Source organism: Pteropus alecto, unplaced genomic scaffold, assembly GCF_000325575.1.
Source record: "Pteropus alecto unplaced genomic scaffold, ASM32557v1 scaffold45, whole genome shotgun sequence".
Classification (NCBI taxonomy): Eukaryota; Metazoa; Chordata; class Mammalia; order Chiroptera; family Pteropodidae; genus Pteropus; species Pteropus alecto.
Genome location: NW_006442491.1, coordinates 3,600,871 through 3,620,351, shown reverse-complemented (window position 1 = coordinate 3,620,351; position 19,481 = coordinate 3,600,871). Strand labels below are relative to the sequence as shown.

General features: G+C 37.5%; 1 protein-coding gene and 1 pseudogene across 1 annotated transcript in view; one reads left to right on the top strand and one right to left on the bottom strand.

Moving 5' to 3' along the window:
- The first annotated feature begins 9 nt into the window (after positions 1-9).
- Positions 10-19,481, top strand: part of SLC24A3 (solute carrier family 24 member 3) — a 457,276-nt gene continuing 437,804 nt past the window's right edge. Inside the window, exon 1 of the mRNA XM_006922003.2 lies at positions 10-171. Coding sequence (XP_006922065.2) covers positions 39-171 — 133 coding nt within the window. The 5' untranslated portion in view covers positions 10-38. The remainder of the gene's footprint in view (positions 172-19,481) is intronic.
- Positions 3,466-3,584, bottom strand: LOC112471329 (annotated as a pseudogene).

Sequence of the window (19,481 nt, the reverse complement as noted above, 5' to 3'; positions counted from 1 at the left end):
CGGGGCCCCCGCGGGGGTCGCTGCCCTGCCTCCCGAGGATGCTGTCGCCCGAGGAGGAGGACCGCGAGCGTCGCCGGAGTCGCCGGAGGGACCTTCTGCTGAGCCAGCTCTGCTTCCTGGCCTTGGTGGCGCTGCTGCTCTGGTCGCTGTCGAGCATGCAGGAGCATAATGGTGAGTGCTCGCTGCCTGCCCCGAGTGGGCGCTGCGGCTCCGGCAGCTCGGAGATCCCTGGGCTGGGCACGGGGCTAGCAGGCTGGGCCGACAGGTGAGTATGCCGGGCACGAGTACTTGTATTGCCCCTCGTAGGGGATCGGGCAGAAGGGGCCCTGAAGGCGAGGACCTCGCATGGATAAGCGTCTAGCACTCTGGAGTGCCTGGCTGGCCCCGGAAGCTCTTACCTGTGTCTCTTAGGTCTGCCCTTCTTACCCACAAACTGGAGGGACGTGGTGGTGGCGGTGAGGGCTGTTATCCTAACCAAGTCCTTCAAGGCCAGTAATAAAGTTGTTCTGGTAAGATTTGGTATCTGCGCAAGTAACCACCTGTACACTCTTTGGTTTGAGGGCATGAAGGGGGCTGGTTGACTGGTGAACACATAGTACTCCAGTGTTCTCTATACAGAACAGGCGAGATGGACCAGGTAGAAAGTTCCATACTCGCCTTTCCAGAACAGGTGCTGGGAACTTCAGGTAGGAGTAAAGTGTTGGCCACCTAGCTAAGGTTTAGTAATGGGCTTATTCTCTTAAACTGACCAGTCACCGGGAAGACAGATCCCCTTTGTGGATTAGCAGTTCTGGAGGAAATGGTTTGGACTGCACTGTCTATCACTCTACACTCAGCAGTCACGGTGCCCTGCAGTGGGTCCACCTTCTAACCCACAACTTTTGTTTTATCTTTGTCGTTGGCCTTTCTTGAGCTGAAATAGATCTTGTGGAGAAATGTGCTCAGAACAATTGTCCGCTGAAAACAATTTAGACTCCGGAGTTGCAGCTGTCTGAAAAACAGAGGAAAGACTTGGAAGAATAACTGTTGTAAAACAATTTTATATTCCGGCCGTTCCAGTGGCACAGTTCCTGGGAAAATAGCCATATAAATGTTTGTGAGAAAAAGCAGTTACAAATATGTGCTTTGGTGTTAAGATAGACGTAGCTTTAATACAAGGTGTTATGAAGTGCAGAATAAAGGCATTTCGATAGTGATGGTAAAATATTTTTAAAGGTACCATTAATTAAAAAAGGGATCTCCCCTAAATTGGCTGGTGTTGTGCTTTGTGGGGAAAGCAGATGGTCCGTCTTGGATCAGATCTTAGCAGCCCTCTTGACAGACTTCATCATATATGGTAATATGAGAGTCTGTTCTGGTCTTCAGTGGAGTTGTTAAGATTCCACTGCTCTCCCCATTGCTCCTGAATCCCAAATTGTCTGGAGATGGAAACTGACATCAGGAAGGGGACTGTACCCCGGTGAGGGAAGCTGGACTTCACTCTGAGGGCAGAGTCAGACCTGCTAATTCTTACCAAGAGGGTTTTCATGAACCGCCTCTCAATCTCAGTTTCCACGAGTGCAAAGCCAGTCTGTACTTCATGCTACCTTTGGAAAGGATCATTCCAAGTCAATTACATGTGGCCATTTTTCTTGCATGTAGGGACCATGTGTCATAGAGTTCTCTCCACTTTCCGGGATAGAAAAGACATTTTCTGGATGGAGAATGTGACCCATACAATTAAGTCCATCAGTGGCAGGGGTCTGCCTGGGTCTTTGGGGAAAGCTGGGATGTTCTGGGGGAGGGAGTGTCAGACACTCTGCAAACTGGAAACCTGGTGACTAGAATGTAATTTTGAAATGGTTTCCCTAGCAGTGACATTTGTGTTCAGGTGCCACTGACTCAGATTTTGTTCCATAGCACAGCCCTTTCTCCCATTCCTTCTCTTGATATCTCTTTTTACTATCATTCATAGTCTTTCTCCCTTTCTGCCCCACCTCCCATAAAAGTAGGGCTTAAGAAGACCCTCACCCCAGCAACTGAAGATAACTGAAAAGCCAACAGTGTTAAGGGGATGTCATCCAACTTCTGTTTATTTCCTCCAAATGGCATGCTAGTCATGATTCTGTGCCAAATCACCTTTTTTCCCCCTCTAGATATTGATAATTTCATTATGTGATGCACAGCAATATTTTGCAGCAAAACACAGGTTTTTTTTTTTTGAGATAATTTTAAAGATATTAATTAATGTGTGTGAATCTGTAAATGATTATTTTGCTTGGGGGTTGTCATTCAGCATATTTAAGCATTTAAATAATGACTTTAACCCTGGAAATTTGAGGCTGCTTAAGGGTCCTTTTAGTATGGACAAAAAGTTTGGAATTTAGCCTTGTTTTAAAGGCTAAATTTCTTAAAGGCTTTAGACTGAGTGATTCACATAAATCACAGCAGTTGAAGAGTAGAGGAAGAAACCAACCTGAGGTGACCTGGTTCTTTGATCTCACCTCTGTTCCCTGGTATTCTTGCCACCATCTGGGTGCAGCTTTGTAATATTTATATAACCACATGGGGGGGTACCTTCATAATGATCAAAAGTAATATTTTTATTTAGTCACCTTGAAAGTAATGCAGTGATTAAGTGTTATTTCTCAGAAGCCTGTCTTCTAACACATATTGATTTTTCTTTTCTTTTTCTTTTCTTTTCTTTTTTTTTTTGAATAAAAAGTACAGTTCTTTTACCAAAGGAAAATAGAGGTGTATGGCAGTTATGTTGCTTAATGTTGTGTAATATTTCTAATCATATGGAATCTGAGACCCCTTTCTTGACATCTAACCAAACTCAGTGTAGATTCTTTTCTGCTGAGATGGAACAGGAGCATTATTAAATTTAGGTCAGAAAGGCTTAGCTCTAGAATCAAGAAAAATGTTAATTCTCACAACAACAAAAGTAATAATAACTGAAATTTGGTGGGCTCTTAAGTGGCAGGCACTGTGCTAAGTACACTTCATAAGCATTGCCTTATTTAATCTGCAGATACTCTTTGCAGATGTCTGAGCCTTTAATGGCAGAGAAGGAAAGAGCCCTGGGTGCCCTATTTAGTTGTTGCCAAATGAAGATCTCATTTTCAATCTCTGTTTTCAAAGCCAATTGAAATAAATTGTCAGAAGAGCTAATGAGGTTTTCTTTCTTTCTTTTCCTTTTTTTTTTTTTTGCAGTGAGGATGGGTTACTTTGGTGTGTTTTGGGTGGTTTAATTTTTCTTTGAACTAAGGAACCTGGTCATTTTTTTTTTTAGAATGGTACAAATTAATTGTTTTTACTTTGTTGATTTTGTGACAATTTATATTCTTTCATATAATCAAATATTCATTTATTTAGAACCATAATATATCAGGTGGGATTGCAAATTGGTATAGCCGCAAGGATAAATCCATAGCCATATTTAAGAAGAAGAGTTTTTTGTTTGTTTGTTTGTTTCTTTGTTTACGCCTGTGGCACCTGCTCTTCCTAGGTGGTCTACCATCCAAGTACTAACCAGGCCAGAACCTGCTTAGCTTCCGAGATCAGACAGAATTGGGCATGTTCAGGGTAGCATGGCCGTAGACAAGAAGAGTTTTAAAAATTGGAAAAATACAGTGAAACCAAAAGAAAGATCAGCTATCATCACATTTCCACAAAATATCACTTTTAACTGGTGTGATCCTTTCAAATATATACTCACATCACTTACACATAAATATGGTGTTTTATTATTTTTTTATAAAAGTGGACTCAGGCTGTATATATTCCTATAATCAGACGTTTTATTTCACTTAACAGTATACCATGTAAATCTTTCCTTATGAGTAAATATACTCTATGACATAATTTTAATATAATATTCTGTTGCATAGATATGCCACTATGTATTTAAACAATGTCCTGTTCTTAAGAATTTAGTATAATTTTAATTTTTTACATTTATTTCTAAATGCTACAAAGGACATCTGTGTAGATAACTCATTTAAATCTAACTTTTTCCCTTAGGATAAATTCCAAGTGCACTTTTTTTTTTTTAGTTTCAAGTATACAGTATATTGGTTAGACATTTATATTATAAAATGATCCCCCTAATTGCTCCTTTTCTCCTCTGGTTTTCCATCTAGCCGATATATTAATGCTAACTGCATTCCCTGTGCCATGCTCCCCATCCCCATGACCATCTATCAACTACTAATTTGTATTTCTTTAACCCTTCACCCCATTCTTCCAGTCCCTCAATCCCCCCACTCTGTCCATCACTAAATTGTCCTCTATATTTGTGAGCGTTTTTGATTAGTTGGTTCTTTTTGTTCTTTAGATTCCACATACAAATGAAATCACATGGTGTTTATCTTTCTCTGTCTTTTTCATTCAGTATAATAACCTCTAGGTCTATCCATGTCATTGCAAATGGTAGGATTTTATTTTTTTAATGGCTGAATAATATTCCATTGTATATATGAACCATAATTTCTTTATCCAGTCGTCTGTTGATGGGCATTTGCATTGCTTCCATATCTTAACTATTGTAAATTGTGCTGCCATGAATATTGAGGTGCATAGATCTTTAGGAAGTATAGTATTGTTTTGATTTTCTTCGGATAAATACCCAGAAGTGCAATTGCTGGGTCAAAATGTATATCCATTTTAAATTTCCTGAGAAATCTCCATACTGTTTTCCATAGCGGCTGTACCAATTTGCAATCCCAACAATGTACAAGGGTTCCCTTTTCTCTGCATTCTCTCCAATATTTGTTCTTTGATTTATTGATGATAGACATTCTGACAGGTGTCAAGTGACAGCTAATTGTGGTTTTAATTTGCATTTCTCTGATAATTAGTGACTTTGAGCATCTTTTCATATGTCTGTTAGCCATCTGTATTTCCTCTTTGGAGAAGTATTTTTTAATTGGATTGTTTGTTTTTTGTTATTGTTGTTGAGTTGCATGAGTTCTTTATATATTTTGGATATTAACCTCTTATCAGATGTATCATAAGTGAATATCTTTTTGCAGTCAGTGGGTTGTCTTTTTGTTTTGTTGATAGTTTCCGTTGCTGTACAAAAGCTTTTTAGTTTGATGTAGTTCCATTTGTTTATTTTTTCTTTTGTTTCCTTTACTTTTAGCAATATCAGAGAGCTTACTGCCTATGTTTTTTTCTAGAAGTTTTATGGTTTTGGGTCTTATATTTAAGTTTTTAATCCATTTTGAGTCTTTTCTTATATACGGTGTAAAAAGGTGATCCAGTTTCTTCCTTCCTTCCTTCCTTCCTTCCTTCCTTCCTTCCAATTTTCTCAACACCATTTATTGAAGAGACTGTCTTTACCCCATTGTATATTCTTACCTCCTTTGTCATATATTCAATGAGCGTATAGGCATGGATTTATTTCTGGGCTCTCTATTCTGTTCCATTGATCAATGTTTCTGTTTTTATGCCAGTACCATGCTATTTTGATTACTGTAGCCTTGGAGTATAGTTTGATATCAGGTAATATCTCCAACTTGGTTCTTCTTTCTCAAGATTACTGTGGCTCTTCGGGGTCTTTTATATAAACCTGGTCATCTTTTTATAGAACCAGTATGGATAAAGTGCAGGAGTTCTAATTCAGGAGTAACCATCCCATCTAGAAGGTTCCTAAGGGGGCGAATAGTAAATAAGAAAAATTATACATACATACATACATACATGCCCATACATACACACATACAGATACGTTTTGAGATACTGTTTGTCTCAGTTACTGTTGCTGCATAACAGACCACCCCAAAAGGTAGTGGTGTAAAATGATCATTTTGTTTTTTTGCTCATGGATACTTTGGGTCAAGAATTTGGACAGAGTCTAGTGGGGAATGGCTTGTCTCTGTGCCATTATTTTGGGGGCTTCAGCTGGAAAAATTGAAAGGCTAGATGACTTGTCAGCTGGGTCTACAGTCATCTGGTGACAACATCACTCCCATGTCTGGGATGGATGCCAGCAGTTGGCTGGACCCTCTGCTGGGCTGTCAAGAAGAACACCTACATGTGGCCTGTCCATATGCCTTGCTTTGATCTTCCTCAGAGTATGGCAGCTGGTTTCCAAGAGAACAAGGTGGAAGTGCATGGCTTTTTTATGTCTTAGCCTCAGAAGTTACGTGGAATCACTTTCACTATTTTCTGTTGGTCAAGGCAGTGAGAGATGTCAGCCCAAGTTCAAGGAGAGGGAACATATTTGCCAGCATTTACTCAATGGAGGAGTCTCAGGATACATTGTAAGGAGAGCATATGCAATGAGAGATATTGTGGTTATCTTTGGAAAATAAGAGATTCAAAGAGAATAACTTAGGAGTGATTGTAGACATTTCCCTGGTTGGTAAATGGTGAATAATGCATACATATACACATGTGTGTATATATGTAATTTTTGAAATACATTCCAATTATGAAAACATTTCTACTCATCTTAACAGGCGTGGGGTCCAGCGGTGGTATTTGAAAAGAAGCCTGCAGTGGAGATTTGAATTGCAAATGTCAGTTGCAGATCTGAGATCCCATCTTTAGCTTTGTGGCTTCACATTCTCAGAGGACCATAACTGCGGCCTTTTGTTCCCTTGAGAGAGGCCTTGGCAGATTCTCCAGCTTTATCTCCCCTCCCCTTTCCATGCTTCACCATTCTGGCCTTTCTTCTGCTCCTCAAAAGAGCAATGCTTCTTCTGGCCTCAGACCTCAAGCATGTACTGATACCACTGTCACCACCATAGCTAGTTAATCCTTTATCCTTTACTTTCTGCCCCAAGATCTTCCTGGCCAGTTTCAGGCTCCCATTTTGCTCTCTGAGCAGACTCTATTTTCCTTCCATAGCATTTATCACAGTTGGCAATTATGTATTTCTTTGATTATGATTTGAGTAACATCTTCTCTTCACCAGATTCTAAACTCTAGGAGTTCAGGAACCCTATGAACTTTGTTTACCTCTGTCACTCAGCCCCATAGTACATGCTCAAAGATATTCATTAAATAAAGAAGCTCTTTTAATTTCCAAACTAAAGTGCCTGTGATAAAAAATTAACTACAGTGTGTTAGGAGCTCTCTGGCTGGCAAACACCTTATTTTCATTATTTATAATTCTGTCTCCAATCCAGAAAATTTGATATTGTTAGCTCATTTTTCATGAGCTAACACTGAGTTGCAGAAAGGTGAATGCCTTGCCCAGTATCACTTCATTAAGTGGCGGGATTTGAACTCCAGGCCACCTGCATCAGAGCTGCATGCTTCTGTACTCCCTAGCCTGGGCTTAGAAGGACATGAATAGAATATGGGAATCACACTGCCTTTTTCAGTCAGCCAGGGAGTAAAGGAGTAACAGAAGGTTGCTTTCATAGAAGCAGTATTTTAGAAACACATTGCTTTTCAACCTTTTCTATTTTCTGCCTAAACATATATAGATGTGTCTCTTTCCTCCTGGCTTTTCTTAGCTGCTCATCAACCCAGATTTTTCTCAGAGATTTCCTCTACTCTCATGCCTCCAATCCTTGTGGGAAGATTTTTTTACCCTGGAGGGTTGGCAAAGCCAAAAGATTGCAAAACCAGCCATTTGCTAAGAATTCCAAGGCCTGGTGGAAGCTGGCTGATAGGACAGGATTTTGGCAACTCTATTTTTCTTTAAGGAGATTTCTTTACCTTGAGTGAAATAATTCTTTTTGGGGGGGGAAATAATAGTATAAAGATTTTTATAATGGAGAAACTGAGGTAAGGGGGGGTTCAGAAAATATCCCTGAAGTCACATAGCAAATGGGTGATTCTGCCAGGAAGATAATTCTAGTTTTTCTGGCCTTTTCCTGCCTTCAGTTTCTGTAGAACTTGTTTGGCAGTGATTTTTATTTTATTGTTTGCAATGGTTTAATTGTGTTGTTCTGTAGGATTTAGAATTTGAAGTATTAAGGATTCAGATGGAAGAAGGTTTTCCATTAATGAAGTAGTGATGGGCACCATCCAGGCAGTTTTAGTCACTGAGTCATCATTTCTCAGACTTCAATGAGATTTCATCATTTCTCCCAGACTCTCCTCTGTGGCTGCAGGTCTCATAGGGTCCACTTGCCATAATCTCTTCATCCTCTTTAGACTTGGAGATGATGCTTCTTCTCATTGCTATGAGTCCTGGGGGTTTCCCAAACATCCTCATCAGTTTCCCCAACTCTGCTCACCTTTGTAAATGGTCCCTATATTAAACTCTCTTTGGTAGCACCCCTTGAGTGAGCTTCTTCCTAGACCCCAGTGGTATAAGATACAAGGACCTCCATTCAGTCAGTCAATAAACACTTGTGGCTTTTCGCTAATTGCTTGGGTCACAGTGGTGTCTGAGAGGGGTAACCAGAATATTGTATCCTCATGGTGCTCAGATCTTAGTGGGAAGAAAGGCATTGAACAATTAATTTTCAAGCACTATGAGATATATGAATGAAGAATACACAGACATGGAAGAGGTATTGCTGGTCAGGAGAAGCTGGACCCTGGAAAATAAAAGAAATTAGGTTGGTAAAGAGTGGGGACAAAAAAAGCGAACTCATAGAAAAATGGGCGGAAGATACAGGTAGGCAGTTCACAAAAAAAAGCAATAGCAAATGATCAAGAGACACAAGTAAAAATCCTCAGACTTAATAGTAATCAGGGAAATCTACATTTTAAAATGATAAAATACCACTTTTCAACATCATATTGGCAAAATGAAAATATCAAGTGCTGGCAAAAGTGCAGAAGAGACAGCTTCTCTCATACTGCAGATAGGCATATAAGTTGGGACCCCAAGCATCATGAGAGACTGCAATACGATGATCAGTTTTTAGGCACAGACCCCAAATGAAGTCTTGGTCTTTTAATGAAATTGATGTATAGAAAGAAGGGAGGTGGGATTAGAATGGCAATCTGTAGATATTTGCAACTTGGATGGAAACTCTGTCTACTTCGACCCATCTGTGACCATGGAACGTGTTGGTCATGACCCTTTGAACTCTAGAGTTTAGAGATTAGGTGGGAGTTTGAGGGAACGGGGAATGCTGTTATCATTCTGGAGCTGTCCAAGCCAATACAAGTTGCTTATTTAAATTATGAAATCTAGCCATTATTTCTTTGTTGTCAATCACCATTTCTAGGAGAGAGTGAACAAATAAAGTAAGCTCATCTGTGACCTAATTTAGGGCAATTTCACATTTGCAATTTTGTGTGTATCTCCTCATTTTTACTTTGGTGATTTTGCATTGTCTGACCTTAGCAAGAGTCATTTTCACTGTTATGAGCCAGTCACCACCACATGTGGAGGACAAGAAGTAACAAGCAGGTTTCTTGAGTAGGGCTTAAATGTAAGAGCAATGTGGGTGAGGGAGTGACAAGGAGAAAGGGGGTGCCATAAGATGACACTAAGAATAGTGCTGTTTTTAAGTGAGAACGTGGCACATTCATTTTTGGAATTTTGACTTTGATTACTGGTAGGATATTTAGGTAAAATATTGTGAACTGTTGAAAGCCAAGATTATAAGCAGTGTGGCTACAAATTAAAATCTGTGAGTAGAATACATAAGGGTGAAGTTGGTATCTTTAGTTAGCTCTGTGGGGCTCAATCTTGTCTATGTATTGTCATCACTCCATGTTGTCTTTAAATCTTACTCTTGTCTGTCCTACCCACCAGAGGTTCTGATGTAATGCTCCGGGTTGTAGCCTGGGATTTTTAAAAAGTGAGGCAAATAGCTTCAATGTGCAGCTGAAACTGGGCACCACTGGGTTAGATCAGTGGTCAGTATTCACCTTATGCTAGCCATGTCAGTAGTCTTTGTAGCTGAGCTGTGAAATACACTGGGGTTAATTTTTCTGTCCTCAACATGAATTAATATTGGTTTGCTTAGTTTAGTTTTCTAAGCCTTTACCACTAATTGAAGTCCAAGCTTTCCTCCAGTTCTTTTCATCTCTTCATATATACAATGCCATTAGATATTCTGTCCAGTTCTCTGTATGAAGAGATCATTACCAGATTCTTTTGGCCTGGTCTGGCCTGGAGTGGTTGCTTGTTAAATTTGCTGCCCAGCTATTATCTTGAACTCTCTCTTCAGCTTCTTCCTGCATTTTTTTTTCAGCTCTCCCTATGTTGAAAGCCATGTATGTGTCTTTCTTAGTTTATTCCTTCATTTGTGGTATACATTTTTTGAGATCACACATTCCAGGTACCTCCTAAAACAGGGGTGTGGAAATAAGAAAATTAAGATTTGAGACATTGTAGGTTTGAAAATATATCCATTCTACTCCCGCACTTAGAAGACATCTAGGCTGGGTCAAGAATTTCAGTTAGAACACACTTTTTTTCCCCTCAGAATTTGAAGGCATTGCTCTGTTGTCTTCTAGCATCCAAGTATCACCTCCGAGAAGATGCTGTTCTAGTTTTTATTTTTTTGTGTGAACCCTGTATTTTCACTCTAAGATTGTGTGTGCTCTTTGCTTTATTCCGAATGTTCAGTCATATCATGCTTATATGACTGGTGTGGTTCTGTTTTCATGCATTTTTCATGCATTTCCAGTTTCTTTTAATCTGGAAGCTTATGTCCTTCAAATCTGGAACTTGTCTTTTAATTCTTTCCATTTTAAGTTCTCTCTTCTCTCTTTCTGGATTGTCTTATTTGGATGTTTGACTTCCTGGATTGACCTGATTTTTTAAAAATCTCTTTTCTCCCATTTTTTTTCTCAGCTCTTTGCTCTAATTTCTATAGATTTTCTTAACCAAATCTTTCAGTTCTTATACTGAGCTTTATATATCTTCTGCTGCATTTTTTATTCCCAAGAGCTCTGTTTTCCTCCAAAAGTTATTTTTAGTAGCATCCTGTTCTGCTTCAATGATACAGTATCATCTCTTATATCCCTAAGTATATTGAAAGTGTATTTGAAGTTTTTCTTTTCTCTGTATGGACTCTGTGTCTCCAAGTTGCTATTTTCTATTTGCCTCATTTTGTTTTTCATAATATGTGCTTTCTTTGAATGTCAAATGATCCTTGGTGTATACTCATATTTAAGCGAAGCCATTAAAATGATGATTGGAAACTACTAGGAGGAGGGCCTGATGATTGTGTGTCTGTAAGGTGATCTGACTGGGCCATGTCATTGGGTAGTGCTCCATGTCTCTAGTTATAGTTCTTTATCAGGGGTGATCAGATTTCCTAGAAAAGGATCACCCAGTGTCCTGCCTTGAGGGAAAAGACCTGGGAATCCAGTGGGAGAAGAAGCTGGAGTAGAGGGGATTTGTTTAGCAGAAACATTCTCCTAGACTCAAGACATTGTCTCAAGGACAACTATGAGTACGAAAGAGCTGAACAGTTTATTTTGATACATTGCAGGACCATCCCAAGTTATTTAAGTCTTCTTTCCTCCCTCCCTTCCTGTCTTCCTTCCTCCTTTCTCTTTTAGCTCCTATACACATGAAACTGGTAAGAGTTGTTGCCTCCTGAAAGGGCTAATGGTCAAGGGTGGTGGGGGGAGGCATGGTTTTCACCATATCCTTGTTTTTAATTGAGATTTTTATTGAGCTAGTTGTGGACTCACATGTAGTTGTAAGAAATAATACAGAGAAATTCCTTATACGTTTTCCTCAGTTTCCTCCAATGGTCATTTTGCAAAACTCCAGTATATCATAACCAGGGTAGTGACATTGATACAATCCACTAATCTTATTCAGGATCCCCTGTTTTATTTGTACTTGTGTGTATGTGTGTGTTAAGTTCTGTGCAATTTTATTACTTATATAGGTTACCATGATCCCCACAGTCAAAATATTGGATAGATCCAACATCACAGGTATAACCTATGTTGCCCATTTATAACTGCACAAATCCCACATACTTCTTTGTGCAAAAGGAATTGTTAAGTAACTCCTGTCACCTATTCCAAAATAAATTTAATTTAAACATTACAACTTGAAGAATTAAGAGAAATTTCACCATAATGTTGCTTTACACAAAAGGCTGCTTATAAGTTGGAGGTGGGAAATAAGTGTAAGGTTAATCTACATTAGTGAAATTAGGACATGGAGAGTTTTCTCAGTTGTTGCCATTTTATTGCTTTCAGGTATGGTAACCTGAGCTAAGTGTGAGATAAAGGTCACACATGATTAGTTAACAGTTTCTCTAATGAACAGTTTTTTCTGTCATTGGCACAATATGTCTGAATGAATGCTTCATGGAAATAGTTTGTTCAAGTCATTTGTTCATTCAAGCAGTTTAGCCATGCTCCCTACAATATTACTTTCAACATGATTCATTTCCTAGAGTATTCGATATCTGAGGAGACTGATGTGAAAGAGAATTTGAACTGAGGCCAGACCCAAGTTTTCCAATTCCATGCTTAGTAAATACTTATGGAAAAAAGAGCAGAAAGGTAAGGTTAGAAATACATTTAATGCAAACGCTTGGTGAAATTATTTTAAATTCTGAAATGTTTCTGAAGTGCTGGAATCTTGCTAGGAATTATTTGGCATGCAGTATAGTTAGAAGGGGAAATTTAGGGAATTTCAGGATGAGCTACTTCTTGTAGCAAGTAATATTTGTTTATTCAGAAGTGTTTGCTTTTAGGATACTCCAAGAGCATGCCCATTGTAGAAGCTAACACCTACTGCTGTATAACTTTCCAGGAATCTGAACAAACTAGAGATTCCAACAGCAATGCTTGAAAGTGCTCAATTCATTGTTTGCTGCCAGAATTGAAACATTATGATTATTTTACATATTTTAAATTCAATTTGCAGAGAGATGGTATCTCACTGTTTTAGTTTGCCTATCTGCTTTGCTGTGAGGCTGAATATTTTTTTTAAATGTTTATTGGTCATTTCTATTTCTTTCTTTGTGGAAAAAATTTGTTCATGTGTGTTCCCCATTTTTTTCTAATGGGTTACCAGTGTTTTTCTTAATGAAGTGTAAGAGATATATTCTCTATATAAATTGTTTATCCTCATTCAGAAGTTTTGCTCATGGTTTGTTTGTTTTTTGGCATACAGAAAGTTTTCATTTTTATCTAGTCAAAACTATATCTTTTTCCTTGTATGTTTTCAATATTTTATTCTTAGATCCAAGATCTGAATCATATGTTAATTCTACATCATTCTTTATATGTTTTCCCCATTTTTATGGTTTAATTTCTCAAAAATTTAACTCTTTACTCATTTGAAATTTATTTTAGCGTAAGGTGAAGATTTAAATTAAATAAATGAACAAGTTTAACAGTTAAATTGTTTATTGAATCTTTCCTTTACCCACACATTTGTGGTACCACCTTTATTCCATGTTTGTTCTCTTAGGTACAAAAGCAGTTTTTGTGATGTCTCTTTGGTTCAACTTATCCATTAATTAATTGTTATAGTTTATTAGCTTGTTAATTATCTGATAGGCAAGATTGCTCTTGTTTTGGAAAAAAAATTTGCTTTATCACTCATTCGTCATTCCAGGTAAACTTTAGAATCTGTCATATTTTGCCCAAATACCTGTGGGCTTTGACAAGTATATACATAATTTGTGGAAAAAATATCATTTTACCACATTGATTCTTCTCATTCATAATGTGCTTCTTTATGTGATCCAAGGTTTAAAATAATCTACCAAGATTCATGGTTATATCCCTATCTCTTACATTTGTTTGTAAAACTTAATCTGGTATTAATTTTTATTGTTATTTCATTTTTATACATTCTTTTAAATATTCGTTTTTTATAATTTATTCTTAATTTTATTATTTATATTTTATTAAGTTTTAAACTACATAAATAATAAAAACAAGTTTGTTATACAAACCAATACCTTGTATTTTACAATTATTTGCTATTATAGGGAATTTTTAAATTCATGCTGTAGTTGAATAGGTTTTTACTGTTGGCTGTTGGTTAAATTAGTTACTTTTCATTATGTTATGAAAGTTGTCTTCTATTTCTAGTTTTCTAAGCATTTTTAAAAAATCAGCCATGAATGATATATGTGGTCGAATGCCTTATTAACATTTATTGAAGTGTTTTATATAACATACTATAAATAAATATCCATTTTAAGCTGCTCCTGAAGTAAACTCTAGATAGCCATGATATATTTTTTCTTTTAATGTGATGTTGGATTTGATTTGTTTGTATTTTACGTAGAATTTTTGCTTTTATATTCATGACAGATATTGACCTAAAGCTGCTTTGCCAGGTTTTGGTGTTAGCATTACACTAACTTTACAAAACAAATTGATGATTTCCATGTTCTTTCATGTTCTATTTTATGAAGCATGAGAATGATTTGTAACTTTATAATTTGAAAGAACACTTACAGTACTTTCTGGCCTATGGTCTTCTTGCAGATAATTTTGGACAAACTTTTGATTTCTTCAATGATACTTTTCTGTGTAGATAATTTGTTTTTTCAGGGAAATACCAATTTCATTAAAATTTCTGAAATGAACAAAATTATACACTGCATTTAAAATTTTTAACTTTGTCCTATAATTGTGATTACATAACATTTTATCATTACTAACATGTGTTTCTCTTCATTTCCTTGATCGAAATTGACTGTATTTGTCTTATTTCATTAATTTTGGAAGATCCATCTCTTGTGTATCTTTACCAGTTTTGCTTTTCCCCCTATTTTCTGAGTCACTGATTACAGCTTTAATAGTACTTTAAAACCTTCTCTTAATTTCTTTGTTTTCCTAATATTTTGAACTAAGTCCTTTATTTATATATATATTTTTCTTACTAATGATATATTTGACTTTAAGGGCGGCTTTAGACTCATAAGTTTTACAATGTCACGTAGTTATTATTGTATTTTTCAAACAGTCTTGTAATTCTAGTTTTGTTTTTTTGCGTGTGCAATTATTTAAGAGAGTGGTTTTTTTTAATTTCTAAGTTGTCAGAGTGCTTTTATGTGTATATTTTGAAATATCAATGTCTAACTTTTTTCCATTTTGTCCAAAGAATATGACCTTTAACTGTGGTTTTTCATTAGTTTTGGTTGTCTTTCTTTGGAACATGAACTGTTTGTAATTTATATAGCCATTTGTCTGTCTTCTATGTTTATCATCTTCTCTTTCATTATTTTCTTCTTTTTGTCATTTCCTCTTCATTCTACACAGGTTTCTAAATTTTTTTTCTCCTCAGTGATTTTATCTTCAGTACTTTGGGTTTGGTCTACTACCTTTTATTCCATTTGTCTATGCATTTCTGTTTTTCAACCATTTCATATATTGTTTTCTCCCTTATTAGTTAGCTTCAATTGTAATCTTGGTCTTTCTGTCCATTTAAATTTTTTCTTTCATATAACCCATGTTTTCTTGCATATCATTGAGATTTTAAAATAGATTATTTCTAAAATTTACTTCTACTTTCTGTAATAAATTATTTTTGGAAGTATAGTATTCTTTTTTATGTTGCAGAGAATTTTCAACGTGTTTTTGAGTTATTCACCTTTGAAAGAGAAGATCCAGGCCCTGGATATTCCTGTTGTCAGGGAGAGAGAAACTTTCCTTTATCCTTCTAGATTCTTTAGCTGGTCTAATAATTAAATCTACATGAGACAGATTGATAAGAGAAAATAGCCAAATTTAATTACATACATATGCATGGGAACGCCACATATGTGTGAGAGTCAGAGATGCCACATACATGAGAGGTTTGAGGACAGAAAGTTAAAAAGAGGTATATATGACATTCTGCACTATGGATGAGGGAAAGTGCTTTGGGGCTTCAGAGGAAGGGAAGAAGGTCGTTGCAGGATGATAAGAAGATAAACTGTGCAGTAATTTGTAGTTTGCCCTGCCCCATAGATAGGTTATAAAAAGTTGTTTCTGGTGATAACTCTTATTATGGGCAAAGCCCCTAATTTAAATTATTGGAATGATAAAAGTTTCTCTCATGAGCCTGCAGGGTTTTGATTGTGTTCAGCTCAAAATAATCACTTGCCAGAGTGGCATATTTTGGGGAGGCCTGTTCTGAACTCCTTCACTGTGAACAGACCTTCCTGTCCCTCCAGAGCACTTACCTCGCCACACTGTTTCAGGTTACTGTTGGCATATCTTCAGTTGAAGATTTGGTTGGTGTTCATGGTCCTTGACTAAATTCTGTTTATGTTGTGTTTTCTAGGGTGACTCAGCTTGTCTGAGAGGATTGTTTCTGCTACCTCGTAGTTTGAATATTTAGATGGAGCTTTATTCATATCATTTCAATCAGTTTATAGTTCTTTCTAGTTCTTCCATCTAGAGACAGTACATTGCAATCTACCATCCCAGTTTGTATCCTTTCTGTGGTTCTTTCTATCTCTTTTCTTATTTGTTAGTCTTCGGAAGGCAATATGCCCTTTTCCCTGGTTGAGTTGCATTTCCAGGAATTTGGGTCTCTGAGTGGATGGAAAGACATGTTCATGGTATGAGGGTGCCCGCGAAAGCAGTTCCTTTCCGCAGCATGTTTCTGAAATAGGGGTTCATACCTGGAGATTTGTGTGTCACCTCATGTGGTCTACCTGTCATGTCTCATTCTTGTATTTCAGGGGCTTATCCACACTCAGCATCTTTTTATGTATTTCTTTATTTCTTTCAATGGGAATACAGGAAAGGGCAGATCACATGCCATTGGCTAATTACCATAGCATCTCAGAAAGCCTGTTCAGATTTTAGCTATTTTAGCTTGACATTTTTAGTTTGTTACAAGATGAAGAAATTTAATTCATGGATAGGGAGATTCAGGAACAGCTAAATTTGTCTAATATTAACTAACTAGTTATTGTGTTTTCTAGGTTTACACCTCTTTCACGTCGTTTACCTCACTTAATTATCTCCACAAAACCATGGATTCAGTATTATTGTCCTCCTAAAGTGACTTGCCCAGGGTCTTACAGGTAGACACTGGTACTTTCCACTGTGCTAAACATCTGTGTTTAGGAAAGAGATTACTAAACATATCCTCCCAGGGAGTTCAACAAGAAGATACCCCATTACAGAATACTGTCCTCCTCTCCCTCAGAAATGTCCATGTCTTAATCCTTGGAACCTGGGAATCTGTTATGTTACATGGCAAGGAGAAATTAAGATTGCAGGTAGAATTAAGGTTGCTAATCAGCTGACTTTGAGATGGGAAGATTATCCTGGATTATCCAGATCGGTCCATTGAAATCACAAGAGCCCAAATACGTGAAAAGAAAAGGCAGGAGGGGCAGAGTCAAGGGAATGTGATGTGATGACAGAAGCAGAGATCGGACTGATGGGACTACTGGCTTTGGAGATGGGAGTGGGCCATGAGCCAAGGACTGTGGGCACCCTCTAGGAGCTGGAAAAGGCAAGGAACAGCTCTGCTGACACTTTGAATTTAGATCAATGAGAATCCTGTACAACTTCTGACTTTTAAAACTGTAAGATTTGGGGCTGTATTAAACCACTAAGTTTGTGGGAATTTATTACAGTAGCAATAGGAAGCTAATATACTCAGCGTATCAGAAATTGGTCATGGTTCTCTGAAAAGCAGGAACAGAATGCCCTGGAGTGATTGACTCTGTGCACACCACACAGGCATTTCTGTGAGCAGTTACTGTGTCATTGTTTGGTGTACTATATATTCATTTCTTCTTGTGTTGCTATTACCCTGTCCCAATGAGAATGTCAGCTCTCGGAAGAATGAAACTTCATCTGTTGTGTTTATTGCCTTCTGCCCAGTGCCTGAAATGGAAGAGAAGCTCCATAAATATTTGTTAGATTATTACTTTTTGCCCAGATGACATTGTACCAACTAAATGGAACTTAATTTGTATCCTCGATGACATTGTACCAACTAAATGGAACTTAATTTGTATCCTCGATGGAATATTGCCAACTGTATTAGTAACAGAAATATAAAGAAAGAAGAAATTGAGTTAAAGTTATGCTACCCTCCGAGATCAAATATTAATTTTCAGTGTTCTTTCCAGTGTTTGGTCATGTGCATAAATAATTTTTATATGGGTGGTAGATATTCTTCAGACACTGAATGATCCTCTCATAAAATAAGGTGGGTGGTCATAATAAAATAAATACAGTGTTGTATGTTACATTTTGACTTACCGATATGATGTTCCATATTGCATTTTTATGACAACATATTTTTAATAAAGGCAACTGTCAGTTATTTTATAATTACCATTTCACAGGCTGATTGGCATTCCATTGAATATATAGAAAATTCTATTGAATATATATAATTAATTATTGTTGGTTATTTAAAATATTATAGGCTATTTAAAATATTTGATTACTGCTGATTAAACATCTGTGTGTGTTCCAAGCCACTGTAACTTTCTGATTACTGTGTTTGTAGTGATAGTGAGTCCCGGCTAACTGGTAGAGCTATGGAGAATGTCTGTGGAGTTATAGGACTTGCACATTTTTCCATATAGAGCTCTGTCCACTAGGTTCCCTGTCTTAGAGTGTTTTGAATGGCTTTTTAATTTCGTTTTAACTTATTATCAAGATGTGCTCTGCCTGGCCTCATGTCCCCACTTTATCTCTTAAACCTCAGACGGCATTTCTACCTAAAACTATCCCTCCTCAGATATTCGCAGAACCTCTACAATGGCTGGAGGGCAAAAACAAGGTGTTAATGGGACACTAATGGCAAAGAAGAAGCACCAACTTGGAAAACAGATCAAGAGGGTGACGAGTATCAGACAAAGGCATCTCCTTAAAATGTCACATGATGGACCCACACTTTTTTTAAATAGACGTTTTGCTTTTCTTATCTTCTATTCTCCACAGTTGCTTCGGTTTTCCTTCATGCTGACTGCTCCTCTGATAACAAAATAAGGAGGAAACAAAGTTTTAACCGTTAACTCAATTTCTCAAGAGCAATGAGAAGTCCAGTGTGGGGGAGGGGATCTTTCTAGGCTCCCTCTGGTTGTACAGGCCAGCAGTGTTAACAGAATTACAAACAACAGCTGTAAGCCTGGGAGGAGAAGGATGTCTACCCCCAGGCAGATCCGTAGAGTTGTTTTGCCTAAGATGGCAAGAACATTATCCTTCAATTTCGAGCCAAGAAAACCATAAATGGACACATCTTGTCCTGTCTGGTAAAGGACGCTCCTGAAGGCTTCTGGGGTGCCATAGTATCTCTTGATGGCTCTTTCAGCCCGGTGTTTGTTTTTTCAGTGTTTTTTGAGTCCGTTGGGAAGTAGGGTAGGAAGGAAAGGAGGAAGGGGAGATAAGAGGTATGCTTGCCTGGGAGCGTTCTTTTCTGATGAACATTCTGAGTGTCAGCACAGAATTAAAGTTTATTTTAAGAGACACCAGGAATGAAATCTTTTATGTTGATATTGTGCAGGACTGATCTGTATTGTTCTGTCATGAAGGACAGTAAAACTTTACCATCTTCTGTATCTTTATTATTTCTGCTATGAAAATATTCATGGATAGGAAACTTGGCTCATGTTGTCCATAACAGGAATACTGGACAGCGAGTCTGAAGACAGAGGTTCTAATCCTTCCTGCTA